The sequence below is a fragment of the Sparus aurata genome, chromosome 19 (assembly GCF_900880675.1).
Source record: "Sparus aurata chromosome 19, fSpaAur1.1, whole genome shotgun sequence".
In the NCBI taxonomy this organism is placed as follows: Eukaryota; Metazoa; Chordata; class Actinopteri; order Spariformes; family Sparidae; genus Sparus; species Sparus aurata.
The window spans coordinates 13276050-13295798 of NC_044205.1; the positions used below are offsets into that span (position 1 = coordinate 13276050).

Genomic DNA, 19749 nt, shown 5'->3' on the forward strand with positions numbered 1-19749 from the left:
GAACAGTGCAGTGAAACAAATGTAGTGCCCTTTAACTGGATGGATTTATTTGCTTTTTAAATTAGGCTCTAGCCAGTATAACAAATTACAGACAAACTGGTTAGTTTCTCCTTCAGGGACACGAGTGATTTTAACCACTTATGAACACCATGTTTTACAGAATAACACAGTGTGGATGGCATTAAACTGAGAGGTAAGCATTTGGGCCGATGGATGGATTTTATTCAGAGCAGCCCAGATGCCTGTTATAGTTGTACTTATTACTCTTCTTTGCATAGCCCGTAACACATTTCCACGCACTTTCACAATCCTCCAGCTTGGTGTGTCTTTCCGTGAGGAATGCCAACAATGTGTACAAGCCATTTCAGCAGAACTGAGGGTCTGTTTTTCTTCACAATGTGTCTACTGAAGAAGAAAGACCAGTTAGAATTCATAATACTCGAGTTGCCCTTTAAAGTGTGGATCACAGACCACACATATGGTTCAAACAGACAGTTTAATCAAGTTTCCAGAGTGACATGTGGGTCAGTGTTTAGTTGAATGTATTTACTGCGCTTTCCTTTTTAATGATGATCACACATGTATTGCTTTACATTACAGGGGTGACCCGCATAGGCCGAGAAGATGCTCCTATTCCACAAGATATCACCATCCAGGGGCCTGGCATCGAGGCAGAGCACTGTCTCATCTTCAATGAAGGTTGATGTCAGTTCACTTTCTACACAATGAATACCTAATATTGGGAAGCTTCTGAATTAACAGTTATCTTTTTAGCATTGAAGTCTTGCTTTAATCAACAAGGCTTTTAACCTTAGTTAGCATGGATCTGCGAGATTGTAATAAGTAATAAGTCTTTTGTTTTCGTTTGAGAGTATTATTATAACATCATGCCAACAGAATCAGTTAGAATTTCCGTACTGATCTTTCAGTTGTTTCAATCAAAACAAAGTTTAGAGATCAATATAGAACCGGTCTATTAAGCTGGAAATCTTCCGGTGCACTGTCAGTGTATTGTGTGAACGATAGAAACGATCTTTGAAGAGACCGAGAGAAGCTGAGTGATTGATTATGCTCTTGAGGTTGTTTTTGTTCCTGTGTGATTCAGCACATGTAATTACTGCGCTGAGCATCCAGACCAGAGCCTTGTAGTGATGACGGAAATAGCAGGGCTTTATGTGCATGTTGTGATTAAAATCTATTTTGTAGTTAATTAGTTCTTTGAATAGGGAGATTCTTTTCCTTTAAGTGATGATATAGCAAACTGTAAGGGTATACTGATCCCATACTTTGTCATCATTACCTCCGGCACAGGAGGGGTGGTGACCCTGGACCCATGTGATCACCTCTGCAGTCTGGATGGAGTGCAGGTCACTGTGCCCACACCACTCACACAGGGTAAGATGCACACAAACTCTCTCCCACACAAGCTTTGATACATTGCCACCTACTGGTCAATAAAAGAAGTGGAATGAAAGTTGACTTAATTGCATGGAGTGAGCATATTTTCAGAATTTCATAACTCAAGTGTGTGTGTGTTTGTGTGTGTTTGTGTGTGTGTGTGTGTGTGTGTGTGTGTGCGTGTGAAAGAGAGAGAGAGACAGAGAGTGGTTAGTTTGTGGTTTGGTTAACTTGCATTCCTTTCAGTGTGTGTATGAGTCATATGGGTACCGTTAACATTGTGCTGACGTTTTCCATAGAAACAACAGGGTGCGCAGTATGTTTGTGTGTGTGTACAGGTCTATGTGTGTCTGTGTGTGTTTGTGTGTGTGTGTGTGTGTGTGTGTATGAGCACTTCCACATGTTTATGTATGTGTTTTCAGTGATGTAGTGCTCTGGTTCGGTTTAATTCGTAGTGGTTTGGAACAGCGAGTTGCAAGTGAGTCACAGCTTCCAGCAACTGCAGAGGATACACTACTCATGGAATTCTGTTAAAGTCAGATACAGAGTAGCCTCCCAAACTGTCTTTCCTTTGTTATCTTCCTGTCCACCCCTTTCCACGTGCCTGTCTGCTCTCTGTCTGCCAGTACCTTGATCTGTTTATCTCCTGCCTGTGCCTCCTCTCTTCCCTTCTCCCTTCTCCCAAATTCCCCTTTGCAGTTGCAGAGCTCTCCCAGTTTCTCTGTTTTTGACTTATGTAACAATTTCCACTCGGTGCTCCTTCCTCCTTCTTTCGCTGAACTTGCACTGCAGCGGCTTTTTCTTCTCCGTGGCTCCAACTTTCTCTGTGTTTTACGCTTTTCTCCCTTTCATTGAGCCCTGTGTGGCCTGGCCATTTTGAGTTAAATATTGACAGGCCTATTTATCTTCCAGCTGTGCCTGGCTGATTCAAATATTGACCGCGCTTGGTTGTGTCTACACACACGAGGTCGGGACATTGTGGAACAGCAGGGGTGGAGAAAAAGGAGTGAAAGACAAAAAGGGGTTAAAAAAAAGTCAAAAGGGCATGGTTTGGAAAATTATGGAGAGAAAGGGAGAGAGAGTGAACATCTTTCAAGAATATCCACTGGCCTCGGATGCTCTGGGTTGAGTTAGTCTAACCACACACACACACACACACACACGCACACACACTATAAGGCAGCCTGGAGATGATTAGCTATGTTTAGGAAGTGGTCTGTTCTGTATTTGGGACTTTTGAGCCTGACCTGGAATCACATCAGCATCACTGTTTGCTCACCAGAACAGATGGAAGTCACTTGTTGAATAGTAATATGTTCATACAGCGCAATAACAGCGACGATGACAGTATAAATCATTGTGTGGCAACGAGAGCGATGAGAAAACCAGCAGTACGGGGACTGCAGGCTTTCTCATTCATTCTTCCTCTTACAAAGAACAACTAATGGGACAACGTCTAACTCTGCTCTTCAGTTCTCATTTAAATGGAGTCTGCGTGTAAAACTCCATGTCCCGGCGTTCTCACCAGTCTGAGGCAAATGCAAATCCTGCTGCCAAACAAAACACAGCCACTACAAGCACTCTCCCTCTCTCTTTCTCTTCACCTACACCTCAGCAAACATGATAAAAAGACAAAGTAGCTGTGAGAGGGTTCATGGTGCGTTGGAAGTGTGTGCAGATGACAAAGCATCTGAAAGAAGCAGCCAGACAGACTGCCCCTGATTTAAACTGAGGGTTCAAAGTATCACAGATTTTTTTTTTCTTATTTGCTTTACATTGATATATCTCCTTTCCAAAGTCTTCTATGTTGTCTTCAGCAAGCCAGTCTGTCTGGCATACCTCAAATCCCCTTCCCTCCCCTTTTCTATTTTTGTTTTGTCTCAGACGTCAATTTAAATGCTTCCTAAATGAATTAGGATGCCATTTTAATATAATGAAATCACCAGTTTCACCAGGTTTTCAATTCAGCCCCTGTATTCCTACTGGGTTGGGGTTTCACCGGTCCACAACATTTCAAAGAAAAGAGAAGGAAAATAGGTAGGTAGACAAAGAAAAGCTTAGGGGGCGTCTACCAAATACCTCACTGTCTAATAGACTTTGAACCTACCATCTGCAGATAGGGGTGATAGGGTTCAGCGCGGTTAGTGTACATTTGTTTTTTGATTAGTTGCACGTGTGTTTTTCTGTTTTCAGTACTTTTATTAGCTGTAAGCCGTAAGTAGCGGCATAATGTTTCTTAACAGTATTCAAATCGTTCGCCGTCGTAAATGTTGCCCCTTTTTCGCCCCTTTTTATCGGCAGTTGGTACAGTCCGGCACTCAGACTTGTGGATGGTAATTCAGGCAACTTTCTTCCACACGGAGTGAAGACGGGAGAGGAGGCTTCCCACTGAGGAGGAGGAAGGAAAACAACAACACAGACGCTGGCAGAAGTGTAGCTAGATAGATAATAGTATTTTTTACATTTTTGGTTTTAGGTGACTTTTGTAGCCCGAGTTCTTGTCATGATAATTTGTCAGACGTTAAGAAGAAGAAGGTGAAGTCGTGATAAGTGCTCGCTGAATGGGGTTCAAAAGGTTTGTAACGGATTTGTTTTGTTTTGTTTTTTACTAAGCTGGCTCTTCTGACACATGTAACATTGGCGTTGTATTTAACCTCCTCGCACTGGCAGTGTGTAACTCTATGACATATAAGAGTGATGAGTGTGTTTGGTGAACTCCCTCCGGTCTCTCTTTCTTTCTTTCTCTCCCTCTTCTCTCTGATGCTAGTGATGGCCGATTCACCTCTAAACCGGTGCTCCTCTCCTCTCTTGTGTGTTTTATGAACACACCGTAGGTCACATGCTCTCTGAACAGGTTGGCCAACGTTCCCAATCTTGGATTTGGTAGTTACCGCCATCAATCGATATATCTGCCTCCCGGTATTTGAAGCTTTGTCGTATCTGACATTTAGATGAGCAGATAGGGCTTTCCCCCCCTTTTTAAAAACATAAACAGCATATGATCATCAGCTGAAATTGAGTTTCCTTTTAAATCCTCAAACCCCTCTGATCGGTGGCAATGGTGTCAACCAGAAATACTAATGAAGTGCCATCTGTCACTATAGATCAGTCAAGAATACTAATGCACTGGGCAGATATCACTGAACTGACTTAGCCTCTTTGCTTTGTTTGTTTTTTTAAATAGTAGAAAACTGAAGCTCCACATGACTTGGTGTCAGCAGGAGAGCAGATGTGAAATCAGTGCTGCCTCTCAGTGCAGTTCAAGCCACTGAGTGGTGAAAGTTACATTCTTACATGCAGCCAAATGGTGAAGGCCTTCCAGCACAGCCTGTTTGTTTTAGCATATTGCCTGCACCTTTTTAGATGTAAATAACCCTGGTGTGCATGCCTTAGGGTCATACATTTTCCTGTCAAGTTCACAGACTGGTGTGATTGCGCGAGACAAAAAGAAGTAGCCCATGGCTGTGAGGACAGGCACAGGGGGCAGGATACCTGACACCTGGCCACAAAACCTGCTTCATTGTCCTGGATGTTATTGTGTTCACAAGCCTCTCTTCTGCTTGCCCCCAGCACATTTGGGCTCAGAAAAAATCTGACACTATAAACGAGAGAAGTAAGACCTATGTCCTTTGTGATCAGTTTATATAGTGTTTGTTTTAAGCTTTCTTTCCTTTCTTCCAGGTAGATTAGAGCTTGTTAATAGTGTTTGCCCATTGTTGTCCCGGTTAGTCCCCACGCTCGCAAACCTTCACTTGAGAGAAGTGGGGTGGGGGTTGATGTAATGATGCTTTGTGGATGAGGTTTGATTCATAGAGGATAGAGGATATAGAAGATATCTACTGACTAAGCTTCTGGTCTGGAGCCAGATTTTGCATATGGATTACTGAGGCATGATGTATATTGGGCTGATAAATTATAGGAATTTTATAAGTTATTTATTGAATTGGGAAATCATAGCTCATAAATGGAGACAATAATACAAAGCCAAGTTGCTTTACTGACTCGAGGGGGCTCTCTGTAACAACCTTTACAATTTGTCTTACATATGTTAATCACTTTTTTTATTGGCCATATATGCGTGGATGGTGAAGTGAAGTGAAACATGAGACCTTCTCTCTGTTGCCTGTGCAAGCCTGTAGACGATTTGTTTATGTTGTTTAATGCTGGTGAATTGTGGATTTTTTCAGAAGTTCTGCGACAGTGATGTCATGTGACTTAATGCAAGTTCTCGAGTGCCTCGTCTCCATGTCTTGCTAACAGAGGGCAGCAATAGCTAATGTTATTTTAGAAATGGAGTTCGCTTACATAAATTTACGACTAGCTTCGAGCACAAAACAGAAGTTCCACAAGTGCTGCATCTATACACCCGGATACAGTAGGTGGCGGTGCACCCGTTACCTTTAGTCGGTATATGATTTGTGAGTAAGCACAGAAGAGAAGAAGAGCAAGAGCAACAGGCGATGCATGTTCTGCAAAGGTTCTGAACAGATCTTCATAGAGCTGTGGAATGTTATCTTTCTTTGCTCACTACATCTTAGCCTTACGTGTGCTTAAACTACAAGTTAGGAACAGAATTGTGAAGTTATTGGTTATCTTAATGGTGCAGGCCATGAGAAGCAAGTTATTATCTGTAATCTGTATCGGCTGAAAAAAATCCAATATTGTGCATCCCACTGTTTCCTCTATATCCATTCAAGAGTGGTGGACCGATACAGTGAGGACATTACAACTGCAGCAGGCTGAAATCGGAAAATATATATTTAAATGTTTTAAACATGATCAAATCACTAAATATAAACAGTATTCCTGCAATCACTTTTAGCACTTGAACAGACATGGACCCGGAACAAATACCCAAAAATTACACCCTGCCACTGCTGCTACAAATCGACTACAGAGGAAACACTGCATCTCTAATCTGAATGTGTGTGTGTTTGTTCCTGTGTGTATGATATAGAGAGAAAGTGTGTGTGTGTGAGTGACTGAGACAATCTGCACCGACTCCCTTGAGAAGGACCAGTCTGTTTTTTTATGATGTGACTGCTGGACCCTTGTGCCCCAGCGAGGGTAATTTGTGGTTTTTGAGGCCAATTTACACTCCCACTGGGACATGTGTGTGTATGCATATTTTCATGAATGAGTAAATTCAGCTACCAGTACTTAGCATTTTTAAGGGATCAAAGCAACAAATTGAAGGCAACCAGTTAATTAATTAAGACATGTTGATGAAGACAAAATGGGGAATCTTTTTCCTGACTGTTCTGGATTGTGATTACTTCTCGAAACCTGACTACTTAGCAGATAAGTGTGTTTCATCGACATGGGATCCATGTAATTGGTTGATTTTTCATTCTAACCTAACGCTCTCAATTTGGCAATTCCTCCACTTATGCTAACCAAATAAAGAAACAGTTTTGAGTTTCCTCTTCCATAACATTGTGGTAAGAGTGTAGTTTGGATCGCTCAGATCTACATGGGAACAGAAATTGGCTCCAGACGTGATACAGGCTCGTACATCTGTGTCCTCAAAGGCTCTGAGGTCTGACTTTGTAGATGGCAAACTTTAAATTATCCTATAAATGTATATACAGACTAATTTCCCGCTTTGTTGTTGTTGGATAGGGTCTGTCCATATGAGTGTGTGCGTGTGTGTTGCGGGGGGGTGGGGGGTAGCACTTCGACATGGGAGGCAAACTCAATTTGCTGGTAAACACGTGAATGAAATTAAATGTTTTTTGTTGTTGATGGAGTGTGGGGAGTGGGCATGTGTTTGTGTGCAAGTATTTAGGACAGCAGACTTAAATTTAGTCTGTGTGTAAGCAGTTAAGATTAGACATTTCTGATGGGATGTGGAGGATGCTGTCTGTTCCCTTGTATTTGTATCACAGATGGATTTACGGAGTAAGGGTCAGGGAGAGGTTAGTCCTTCCTTTCCTTTAGAACTGTAATAACTGAGCCAGAGGAAGTTAAATCACCAGATTGTATCTCTTAAAACACCGTTTCTTAATTTCTCAATCTTTGTTTCCTTTTTCGCATCCTTTCTGTTAAAAAAGGCGTTTCTCTGTCACAAGTGCACACACTGTGCGTGTGTTTGTTTACGGTGAAGATGGAAGGGAGGAGAGGATTAGCTCGTAGTTATTTGTTAGCTGCATGAGGAACCCTGAGAGGAAATTAGAAAGAGGGGAGGGGGCGGGCGCTGTGAACAAATCAGGCCGACACACTTTACCCTCCACTTTAAAGGTGGCACATGGTGAGGCTATTGAGGGTAGGAAATTAGATTTTTACAAGAGCTGACTGCTGCTTGCAAAGTGTGTGTGTGTGTGTGTGTGTGTGTGTGTGTGTGTGTGTGCGTGTGTGTGTGTGTGTGTGTGTGTGTGTGCATGCCTTTGTGTTTGCTGTTGTGCTAAATACTGAGTGTTGGTGTGAGTCATTAGACAGACACTGTTACAAGACGTGTCCCTCCACACAGAGATACAGTATGCACAACCTTTTGAAGACGTACACACACATTACTCATGTCTGGCAATGAGGAACACATATTATTAGATCTGGCTCATGCTTGCCTTTATTTTGACGTGTGTGTGTGTGTGTGTGTGTGTGTGTGTGTGTGTGTGTGTGTGTTTGTGTATTTCTCTCCTTTTACACATAACTTTTGATCTCTCTGTCTTGATGCCACGACTTCACAGTTTGCGCCGAAACCTGCAAGATAGTGTTTACATGAGTATATATTTGAGAAGTTCAGAGTCCAGCTGTGTAGACTAAACATTTCTTACACTGTTTTCATGTGTGTGGTGTTCACTCCACCTCACAGCCTCACTCCGATCCCCCCCCCCCCCCCCCCCCCCCCGTGCTGAGAAATTACAGCTTTGAAGGCACAAAAAACCTCTGCTCTCGCTCAAAGGCAATGTCTAGACAGGTATGACACCTCTTTAGAATCAACCGTAATCTCCAATTTGGCCATTAGAGCGATGTTTAAGTGGAGATGTTTGTGAAACTGGACTTTAGGTGAAGATTGAGTAAGAAAAGGGCAAAAGAGAGATGCGAATTAGTGAGAAGGGAAAAGAAAGAAAAACAGTTGTGACATTTTTCCATTCAGTCTTTTTCCATTCGCCCTCTCGCTATCCCCCCTCTTGCCTCAGTGGTTGTGTCTGACTTCAGGTCCAAGGAATCTGATGGAGCTGTAATAGAGCTATTACAGAGGTGCTTTTTTAGCCTTTTACACACACGCTAACATTGTGGGGGGCTAACTGTAATGCTTATCTGAACCTTCTACCTGATAGAGGTCGAAGGGATGGAGAGAGCAAAGACATGGCACTTTAGAGAAATTACAGGGGCTCTCCTAGTTTTCCATCCGGTTCTCAAAATGTGCATCAGTGTGGTGTTTTCATTTCTTTTCCTGCATCACATGTCCCGAGTGTGTGTGTGTCAGCAGAAGCACTGCTGTCTCTCTCTCTCTTCCCTTCTGAGGTATTTGGACAGCTGTGGCTGGCTGTGTGTATTACAGGGGTTGTGACCCTGACATCTTGTTTAATACCTGGCCCTCTCAGCCTAATTGATGGCCAGAGCAAACACTGTGGCCTAGCTGTGCATGAGCTTGTGCAAGTGTGTGTCTGGCTGTGAATAAATATCCCAGGCTTACACTAATATGAAGCTGTACTTAGGACTGCTTCTTCGCACAATAGTGTATGATCTATTCCTAACATGTATGCCACCATGGGCTAGTTTTTTTCTGATGTTTGTGCTGCACTCACACAAATGCCAAGGATTACTTCTTACAATTATTTTTTGATTCATGAGTAAGTCTGCACTACTCTCCTCGTGCTACATTCTACCCTCTGCTGCTATACATATCAGTTTCATCTCTAATTCTATGTGTGTTTTCTCTCCAGGTTATTCCCTGTGTCTGGGTAAGTCCTATTTCTTCCGGTTTAACCATCCCGAGGAGGCCAGCAGAATGAAGAGCATGCTTCCTCAAAAGAGCCCCGTGTCCGCTTTGGCCTACAACACAGGTACACACAAAGGGGTTGGTGTGGGGGCTGGGAATCCTTGAAAATGCTTAAATTTAATGTGGTGTTTTCAGCATTTGAACAGTGATTACATTTTGGCGATGGTGTGCTTGAAACGGCTTGAAATTGTAACTGCATTACCGTCAGAATAAATTTGATTTGTGCTGGCTCAGGCACATTGTATAGGATGTCAAGTCCACTTATAGGTCACACATTCTGAAACTTGAACCCCTTTTTTGTTTTGTTTTTTATTTGTCAGCCCTCTGTAGAATGCTTTCACAAAGCATGAATGTGGTTATTTAGAGCACAGTAACATTGGCTTTAACATGTTTAGGTGAAATAACGTTATTGAGTTAAATATGTATTAGGGATGTAATGGTATGAAAATTTCACACCGCGGTAATAGTGACCAAAATTATCACGGTTATCGGTATACCGCAGTATTTTTAAAATGTCTTCAAAATGTCAAAAAGCACTGATACACTGTTGAATTGAAATAATTTCACCAAGATTCATATTTAAAATAGATTTATTATATATTGAAATAGTCCGAATCCAAAACCTTAACAAAACACTGCAAAATCAACATTGAATAAGTATAAAAGAATGTATCAAAACTTTGCAAAATAAACCTTAAATACAGTAGAATGAGATGTACTGGAGGCAGCACTCGATTGGCCAGCAGAAAATGTTATTATTAATTATTACTGTCATTGATACTTAATACTCTATTTTGGTTCTTATCTCTATCTAGACACTTGTTATATTCACCATTTATATTATTCTTTATCTACAAATAATCCACAAGTATTATATATTTCTGATATTACTAATATCTGTCTAATGTCTGTCTCTCTGTCGGCCTGCTCGTCTGTTGTCAATGGACTTGGTCAATCTGATTGGTCAAATGGCTGCTGAGCCACAGGTAGACGCTGCACCGGTGAACGAAGATGATGATGATGATGATGATGATGAAAGTCTGTCATCTCAGTCAGTTTGCATTCACTAACTCAGTCCACCCAGTACGTGTTTGTCTCAAATCCTCCTCACTGCAGTGCTGCATCAATATTTGGGGAATTATCAGAGCGACTTTAGAGTTAAATCTACAATTAATAAGCGGTTCAGATAACGTGCCAAATCACGGATCAACTTCGTTCATTTATACTACTATCTGGTCAATTTACATTAGGGACAACAGCAAATTATACAGAGAAACTGGAGACGCACGCACGCACGCATGCACACACACACACACACACACACACACACACACACACACACACACACACACACACACACACACAACAGGTCTGGTGGTCAACCCCTTTCCTAACCCCTGAACTGCACTTGATCCCTTTTTTCTTTGTTCCTCCTCTCTGCCTTTGTTCTGCCACGTCACCACCTCCTCTTCTACCTCCCTCCCTGCTCTTGCTGCTTTTCACCTATTCCCCTTCTATAATTCTTTAGCTTTTCAGCCTATTCCCCTGGTGTAACATCTGTCCCGGTGAAAATATTTGCTCCTATCCCCTGATGGGGATCTCGGGCTAAAGTTACCGATAGATAACATGGCCCAGACAGGTGTGTGAGATTTGGGTGTTAGTCTTGAGTGTGTGTCAGAGAGACTGAAGTGGAGGTTGGGGGCAGGTAATTCTTTCAGGCCTCTCATATATCTTTCCTAAACATACGTTCTCACTGTCACACACATGCTAAAGCTTAAACTTGAAGCATAATGGAATGTTTTTGTCATCTGGTGCCTTGGTGATACAGCTGGAGTCTTCTTTGTGATTGATTGGGCTCTAAGCAAGGTGTGTATTTGCGTGTGTGTGTGTGTGTGTGTCATAGTGAGTGGAATCCTTGCTCTTTAAACTCCTAGATGTAAGGTATGCACTTCTCTCTTTTCCAGCTTCTCAGATGTTGTTGTAGAAATAACTTTCATCTCTCGCACACACACACACACACACACACACACACACACACACACACATACACACAAACACACACTCAGCAAACTCTCCATAACAGGCAGCCAAAATCTTTACCGTTTTGCTCCTGATTGCCTAGACTCACACTCTGAAACACGCACCTAAAGTGAGCAGTCCAGCACAAAGCGCAAGGAGCTGGGCATAGAAGAGAATAGTCAGAGCACGCCAGGCCTCCGTTGTAAATCTGCCCATGTATGGGCACAAACACCCTGCATGTGTGTGTCTGTGTGAGTGCTTCTGGATCTTATGATGTCTTTAATTTTCTGCCTCATTTCTCTCCACCATGTAAGGTTTGACATTTACTTACACAGGCTTATGTTTAACTATGACGTGCACTGTTAGTTACTCTACTTTCTTTTGTAATGTGTAGCTGAATATTCTCTCTAATGCTTATATTCTTTAGCACATATGTACACTCTCGGCACATGTACACATGTGTGTGCTTCTCTCAGACGGGCCCACAGTTGTCAGTTATAGGAAAGCTTTTGTGCGTGTGTGTGGGTGTGTTTGACAGTTAAACACTGGGTGGTCTAAGCTGGAACATTGTAATAGCTTTCCTTTCCACATAAAGCCACAGATGAATTAAAAAAAAAACTGGGCATGTTTCTTCCACATTGCTGGTGTTTTTACCTGTATTTTTAATAACAGGATAAAGTTTGGGGAGGCTTTTTTGGGGGGAATCTTGCACAGAAAGGAACCAGTGCAAAATTGTCAAAAAGAGTACTGCCACCCTCAGCAATATTTAACCAAGTAAAAATAGTTTTGGGTCCTTTGTTTTGGTAAGATTTAGCAGGAAGGAAGTCAAACCTGACTCAGTTGAGGTTTGGAAAAGAGACCCCTTTACTGCTGAAACTGCTTTAAATAAAGGCTTTAGAGAGGGCGGGGGGCCTCTTGAGGGTATTCCAGAATATCATGTGGTCTTTTTCATTTTCCCAAATCCTACTCTGAGGAGCTGAGGTAGAATTGGAGTTAAAATGTTTGTCTTGGATCTAATGGATGGTTTTGTGAGAGTGTATTTGCAAGCAGTGTGTTTGTGTGTGAGTTAAAACCTATTCTTGGTGATTTGCCGCCAGTTGTGGATTGTTTGGGTTGGGTTTGTCCTGCCAAGGACTTAATGTATGAATAGCTGCAGCTTCAGGTACATACACAACTTCTCTCTTTCTCTCATCTGCCACCATTTATGACTCTTCGCCCTTCCCTTTCTTGCTTCCTTTCCCTACTTTTCCTGTGACTCATTTTGCCATCACAATATCTGACAGAAGACAGTGTCTAATAAGCCCATGAGGGCTGGGCACCAACCATGGTGTTTGATTGATTGATTGATTGATTGACACTTAAATAAACCATGGTGTTTGACTGATTGATTGATTGATTGATTGATTGGTTTATTTAAGTGTCAATCAATCAATCAATCAATCTGACAGAATAATCGTAATATGACCGTTCACCTCACTCCATCTTCCTATTTGTTTCCCCATATATACTGTATATTTCACTGTTTCTGTTAATGTTCACCTGTATTTGTGTGTCTGCACTTTTCCCAAATGATCAGTTTTTTTTCTGCTCAATTTTTTTCTCTCTCCTATCTCCAGACTACCTGAAGTTTAGCAGCGACTATAGCCATGCAGTGGTGGGCGGCACCAGCAGTGCTCGGGGAATGCGATCAGCCTCTGAGCTCCGGGACTTGATGGATACCCTGCAGCGCAAGAAGATTGCCCTGGAGAACAGCCTGAGAGCCAATGGGAATGCCAACCCCTCCTACTTCAGTGTGACACAGGTCAGCTATCATTTTAAGATTTATTATTCTGCTCTAACAAGAGTTGTAGAGTTTGTATTGTTAGCTTGAATGTTTGTCTTGGGCTCAACAGAGCTAATCAGAGTTTACTTATTATCCACAAGACCAAACATAGCTAACTAGGGTTACCCATTATCTTGGGCTACTACAGTGTTCAACTGACAGCACAAGATTTACTCAGTACCTTGTTTCTGTCACAACGGGAGCGAGGAGTGCTTATGGGCTAAAGCCACACTATGCTCATAATTTTCTCCATCTGTTTTTCACCGTATCTACCCCTGTCATATTTTGTATTGCATGATGATAGCATAACAAATATTAGTAGTTGACGTTGAAATATATTTTTGTCCATTTTCAGTCTCCACCAACCACGCCTATCATGAGTCCTGCCACATCCTCATCAGCCTACCAGGAACAGGCACGGCGTTTCTATGGCACAGACCGTCCGCCCATGTCTTTGAAATCTGCTCCCCCTCTTTCCCCTGGACGACGATCCGACCCTTCCTCTTCTCTGTCCTCCCGCATCTCCACCGGTCGCAACCAGGACAACTTTAGCGATAGCCGACGGATGCACAACCCGGGCTCCTCTACTTTACTGTCCACGTGGAATGGTGGAGGTTCCTCTGTTTCCGTCGATGGTAGCAGTAGCTACCTCCTCTCTCTCCCCCCTCCCTCCTCCTCATCCCGCGCTCCTTCAGCCGGAGGTGCAGCCAGCATGCCATCAAGCCCCCGTCTTGGCCGTCGTAGCTTTGGCAACCAAGAGCCATTGCCCAGCAGTCGAACCAGGAAATACTCTGCAGGCTCGCTGAGTGGGCTGACGGGAGGAGGGCACAGCCGATCACTGCCACGCCTCTGCCCTTCACCATCTCCCCGTGACAATAACAATGGTGTCCTGAGTTTGTCTACACTGCCCCCTCGGCGATCCGACATTGCTGGGGGTTACAAATATAGCAAAGATCATTACAACAGCCAGAATGCCAGCCCTGACCTCAACCACAACTCCAGTAACTCCAGCCAGCTCTCCTCCAACAGGAATCAAATCCAGGCCACAACCCAGGGAGAAGGAGTTCTGTCTATCTCCCTATCCACCCCCAAGAACTTGCCCCCCACTACCCCCTCCATCACTTCCACAACCGCCCCACCTGATGTGACCATCCCATCCAGGGCAGGAGGCCCCTCTTCACCACGTGTGGCCAAAAAACTTAGCCTGACCTCCACAAGCTCCCTGGGCTCCATCAGCTCCACGAGTTCCAGCCCCCCAGAAATGGAACGGCTGGCCAGCCGTGGAGTCTCCCCGGGAATGGAGCTGTATTTAGGGGAGAAGGAGAGGCGAGGAGTCGGCCTGGAACTCACTGCTGCCCCAGGGCTCGGACTTGGAGAAAGGAGGTCTTCTTTTGGGAAGGCGGGGCTGGAACCTGGGATGGGTCTGGGCGAGAGGAGGCAGTCATTTGGAAAAGCAGGAGTGACCCCACCGGGGGGTTTCAGGGAAAGAAGGGGGAGTATCAGCTCACTGAGTGGGAAGGAGGAGCTGACCGACTACCACCACCGCCAAAAAGAGGAGAGACTCCGTGAGCAGGAGGTGGAGAGACTGGTGAGTTTGAGTGTGTTTGCACATGGGGGTTAAACAGAGGACAGCAATTATCCTGCATGTTCCCAACATCAGCTTATTTCAACTACAGCAACATATTGTCATTTATATGCATAAATGTGCATACTGAATGCATCCCATGGTGTTATGTGTAAATTAGTTGAATATGCAGATAGACTATTGACAAGTTAACTTTTGGTCGCTGTTCAGATGATTGAAAGCAGACTGGGATATAGGTTTTTGCCGTTGTTTTGCATAGACATGCAATTACATAAGTACATACAATAAATGGAATGAGTTAAGGAATGCCTCACACTCACACAGTGAAAGTGAGGTTCACCATTAAACAGATGGCTCTGGCAGTTAGCCCGTACTAACAGGACTATTCTTAACCCCCGCGCTTGGATAGTATGTGTTTGTGTAAGTGTGCTATGTGTTTATGTCAGTCATCTGGAGGTCCGCCCAGTGCGGTGCAGGCCACTGAGGAGCCACAGAACACATCAGTCAGATGTTGGTTACAGAGACCAAGAAGATTAAAGAGCAGACTCATAGCATAGCAGGTGGATAAACACACAGATGCTCAACATATAATGACGATTGGACTCATAATCCCACAATCCTTCTCTCTTTATTTTTCTCTTTGTCACGCAGCCATGTTCAGCAAAGTGAACTGGTGGTGTAACTGTGAGAAATAGTTTTCTGGATGATGTACAAACCAAACTGTTTCCCAAGCTCCACTGTGGCGTTCAGCTAGCCTCCACATATTTTGGATTGCAGTTACTTTGCAAAGTGGGATATTGTGGACCTGACTCTCCTGCTTTGTTCAGAGAGCCAATCCAGTTACTCAACATTGAACATTGATTTAACCCACGCAGTGTTGCAGTTAATGTGGTTTGATTTACAACATGTTTTATTTGTTTTTTTGTTTTTATTGCTCCATCAAACATTGATTTAAGCGTCTATAATTAATTGTCACTGTGATTGATTGTATATGTTATGAATAATAGTTCTGAATAATGCATAACAAAAGTATGAAGTGCTTTGAGCTGGACTTCCTAAGTTAGTCACTAGCAGTATCTCCTAAATCTTGGCACAAGTTCTGGAAAACCTTGTCTTAACCTTGCCTGCCCTCTAGTGGTAGTACAGGAAATATGTAGTCTCACTGTGCCAAGTTGCTGTTTAGTTGTGTGCATAAACAGCTATTTAGCGATGTTTCAAGCAGTGAAAAGAAGATAAATACAAAAATAACAGAGATTACCCATTACATCTTTACTTTAGGATTAACAGTTTAGATGCATTTGGTGGGGTTTGGTTAAGTGTTGGTTATTATATTCCACCAGTCCATGTTTGCAAGTCTTTTTTAGTATAAATAAACAGTTTGAATCTGCAGCTGTAATGGTTGCTACTTATAAGAGACCGAGAAGTCATAGTTATAGAGATGGAGAAGTCAGAATGCTTTAATTTCCGTGCTTTTCTTTTTCTTCACAATGTGTCGGGCCAAAGTACCAGCTCGTATTACCCTACTGGTTTTACTCTTCTGTTTCCTCACGCTCTCTTCCACTGTTTTGCTGTCTTTTTCGTGGTTTTCTCTCTTTCTCTCATGTTTCTTCTTCGATGTGTCTTTTGTCCCCCTTACCCTGTCTCTTTCTCCATCTGTCTCTCTCTAGTTGACAGCTGATTACCATAAGGGCTCCACAGAGGCTTGTGTCTATTAGAATAGCACAAGGTGACAAACCGACATAGGCTTGATTTGCCCCAGCCCCTGGTTCAAATTACGCACTTTAAATGCGGCTTGTATGTTTGTTTGTGTTTATTCACACACATACAAAAGATAATTCCATTGATAGTCACTTTGCACTGAGATTATTAATGTATTTAGATAGATAGATAGATAGATAGATAGATAGATAGATAGATAGATGTTTTTTTATTTAAATTTAATTTCTGATTAAAGAGATTTCCCCATGCCTAGATTATGCTGCATTTTATTTGATAGCTGAAATAATTGATGAAATGATAGGTAAAATATTCTATGTGTCATGCTCTGAGACGTTTCCTAAATAGGATGTCTCTACTTAAGCCTTTTTAAACAGGCACTGTCTCGAGACTTTCATAGTCCAAACTTCACCTGGTTCAGATTCCTTCCTGGATCACAATTCCCTGGAAAGTGTCTTGTTTCCTTAGTGGCAGTACACACAGACACATTCCTGCGTTTGAAGTCATGGCCTGTTCTTGTGCACACCTCCGATCAAAGTTGACAGCTGTCCACCTTCTCATTAGCTTGCTCCCTCTCTTTCTCACTCACACACACAAACACATACACACCTCTGTCCCTCCTCTCCCTCTCTAATATTACTTACACAGGCTTGCTGTGCAGCTTACATACCTCTCACTCCAGAGAAGTTACTGCTGAATCTGTGAGAGGGTATTTTGACTCTGCGTAGCCTCCGTAGCTCTCCATATAACTGTGATCGGGCAGGCAGAACTGTGGAGAGGGGCACTCTTGCTCCAGGGATTTTAGTGAGAAGAAAATGTTCTTTCGAGATTACTCAAATGGTATCTAACCTAGAGCATGTACATTCCACACAAGAGAGGATGGTACAGAGCGTATTTTAGAACAAGGACATTTTAACTCAAGGAATTGACTTCTGCAATGCTTCCTCAGGTAACCTGAGCATTGGAAACTTTTTATGATGGAAAGAAATAATACTAGCTGAGCTGTTGTGTTCATTTCACTCTAGTATGTAAGATTACACAACATTTAATTTGTGCAATATTTTAACCATTATTTACTGGGTTTGAATAGGTAGTGTGAATAATCTGTTTGTGGTTTCTTTAATATTTTATCACTCTATATGTATATATATATATATATATATATATATATATATATATATATATATATATATATATATATATATATATATATATATATATATATATATATATATATATATATATATATATATATACACACACACACAAACAACCTAAATTACTGCACTTTTTAAACAACCTACTCAAGAAAACTATATAAAGAATGCCACCTCTACATTCTGTAACTCATACATGTATGTGTGTGTTCCTATGCATGTGCGCTTACCACAGGAGCGACAGCGGCTGGAGACTATCCTGTCCCTGTGTTCAGAGCTGGGCCGGGCTGACAGAGATGGAGATGGCACGGCCACAAGTCCAACTTCAGCTGTGGCAGATCTCCAGAAGATCAACCAGGAGCTCGAGAAACTTCAACTGAACGACGACGACGATGACGACACACCATCCGTCTTTTCGGACTCTTCAGCCATCAATGGAACAATGGGGAATGGTCACATGGCCTCTCCCAGATCAGAGAATGGTTACTACGATGATGATCTACAGGTACGACGGAGGCGCAGCAGCGGCCACCGAGACAACAGGGCAGAATCACCTGCTGTCAGTCTGCGAAGCTTCGCCCCCTCACCATCTCCACGCACACAGAGGACCAATGAGGTACAAAAGAATGCTCTGCTAATGTCACATCTTTAGTTGTTGTCAAGCATTTAAAAGGATACTGACTCAGTGTCACTTTACCACTTTTAAATGCACACTGATGTATAAAATAGGCATTGTTCTATGCAAAATTTGCGGTCACTGTTTGTTACCACACCAGATACAATAAGTAGTTCTGGAGAAAGATAGATGAGTGTTGAGTCTAATTCCCAGGTTGTCAAATAACAATCCTTTGGGCCATCCAAAGAATTGACTTTGGTAACCTGGGAATGAGACTCAGTAATTACATATCTCTCCAGAATGTCAGATGTCCAGAAATGTCTCAAACACAACACATGTATCATTGTATTTATTTATGTGCATCATACACATCTCTTGAATGAAAAGAGTACAACACTCATACAGTAGCACCTTTTGAATTTGGTCAGCTTCTTAAAAGATTTATCAGGATTAATGTGCGAAGTGTTTATGCTCCCTGTTCTTTTTGCAAAATATGAGAGTGACAGGGATATACACATCCTTCACATACACAGATGGGAGATATTTACAGCCCATTTATTAGATTAGTGCAGGCAAGTGTTACCATTTAGAATCAACAGCTGCTGTTTGTGTGTGTGGGTGTATGTGTGCTTGTGTCTGCTTATGATTTGTCAGTGTAAAATAACAGAGATTTGCATATATGCACATATTAGGAGGCTAGAATATAAGATGTTAATTTTTTTCCCGATAAGAATGTCCAGCAGAGAACAAATGATGGAAGTGAGTCTCCAGTATAAGCTTTAACTACATCTTAACAGTGGTTCAATCTGTGATTATCTGTTTCGATGACGTCGTTACCAGGCTTTAGATGATGCAGCTCGTCGTCGTGGACAGGAAGTAAGGGCTTCGGAGGAGGAAGTGAGGCGTGTGGAAGAAGAGAGAATCCAGGTGCTGAACAACATGGAGGAGGTGGAGCAAAAGATCAAAGAGCTGGACAATCAAGTGGAGGAATCTGCCCGAGAGGTAAAGAGAAGCTGCCACAAATATGTCAAAGTCTTAACAATATTCTAGGTGACAATCAGACGTTATTATGTAGTATTATATGTAGGTTTTGATCAAAGTAAGTCAATGTCTTAATCATTGGTGTGTATTTATCTAAGGTGGAGGTTGAGCAGGCTCTGGTGGAGGCTGAGATGGAGTCAGAGGTTGCTGCTCTCCAACAGGAAAAAGATGCTTTGGAAGCACTTCACAACAAGATGGCTGACCTGGAGACCAAGTCCCAACAGGAAAAAGATAAGGTATTCAACAGGCTCCGCTTCAGTGATAAACAATGAGAGTGTGAGGGAAACCTCACAGGGATTCATAATGACACAGAGACTGACACTTAATATACGTGTAGTTAAAAGAAGAGAGGACACTTGAAATGCAGAGAGCATTCACAGACCAAGAGGCTTTATGATGCATCTTCTGCAAATTGTTTGAGTTTCTTTGCTGAGGGGCTGGGAAGTGATT

The 19749-nt window shown here is 42.5% G+C and overlaps 1 protein-coding gene across 5 annotated transcripts in view; it reads left to right on the forward strand.

Annotated features, from left to right (window-relative positions):
* Positions 1–19749, forward strand: part of phldb2b (pleckstrin homology-like domain, family B, member 2b) — a 43709-nt gene that overhangs the window by 10864 nt on the left and 13096 nt on the right. For all 5 annotated transcript variants that reach the window (XM_030398544.1, XM_030398546.1, XM_030398545.1 and 2 more), the window contains exons 4-11: positions 601–699; positions 1312–1395; positions 9288–9407; positions 12979–13163; positions 13540–14772; positions 17878–18258; positions 19099–19260; positions 19398–19535. In XM_030398544.1, the coding sequence (XP_030254404.1) occupies positions 601–699; positions 1312–1395; positions 9288–9407; positions 12979–13163; positions 13540–14772; positions 17878–18258; positions 19099–19260; positions 19398–19535 (2402 nt within the window). The remainder of the gene's footprint in view (positions 1–600; positions 700–1311; positions 1396–9287; positions 9408–12978; positions 13164–13539; positions 14773–17877; positions 18259–19098; positions 19261–19397; positions 19536–19749) is intronic.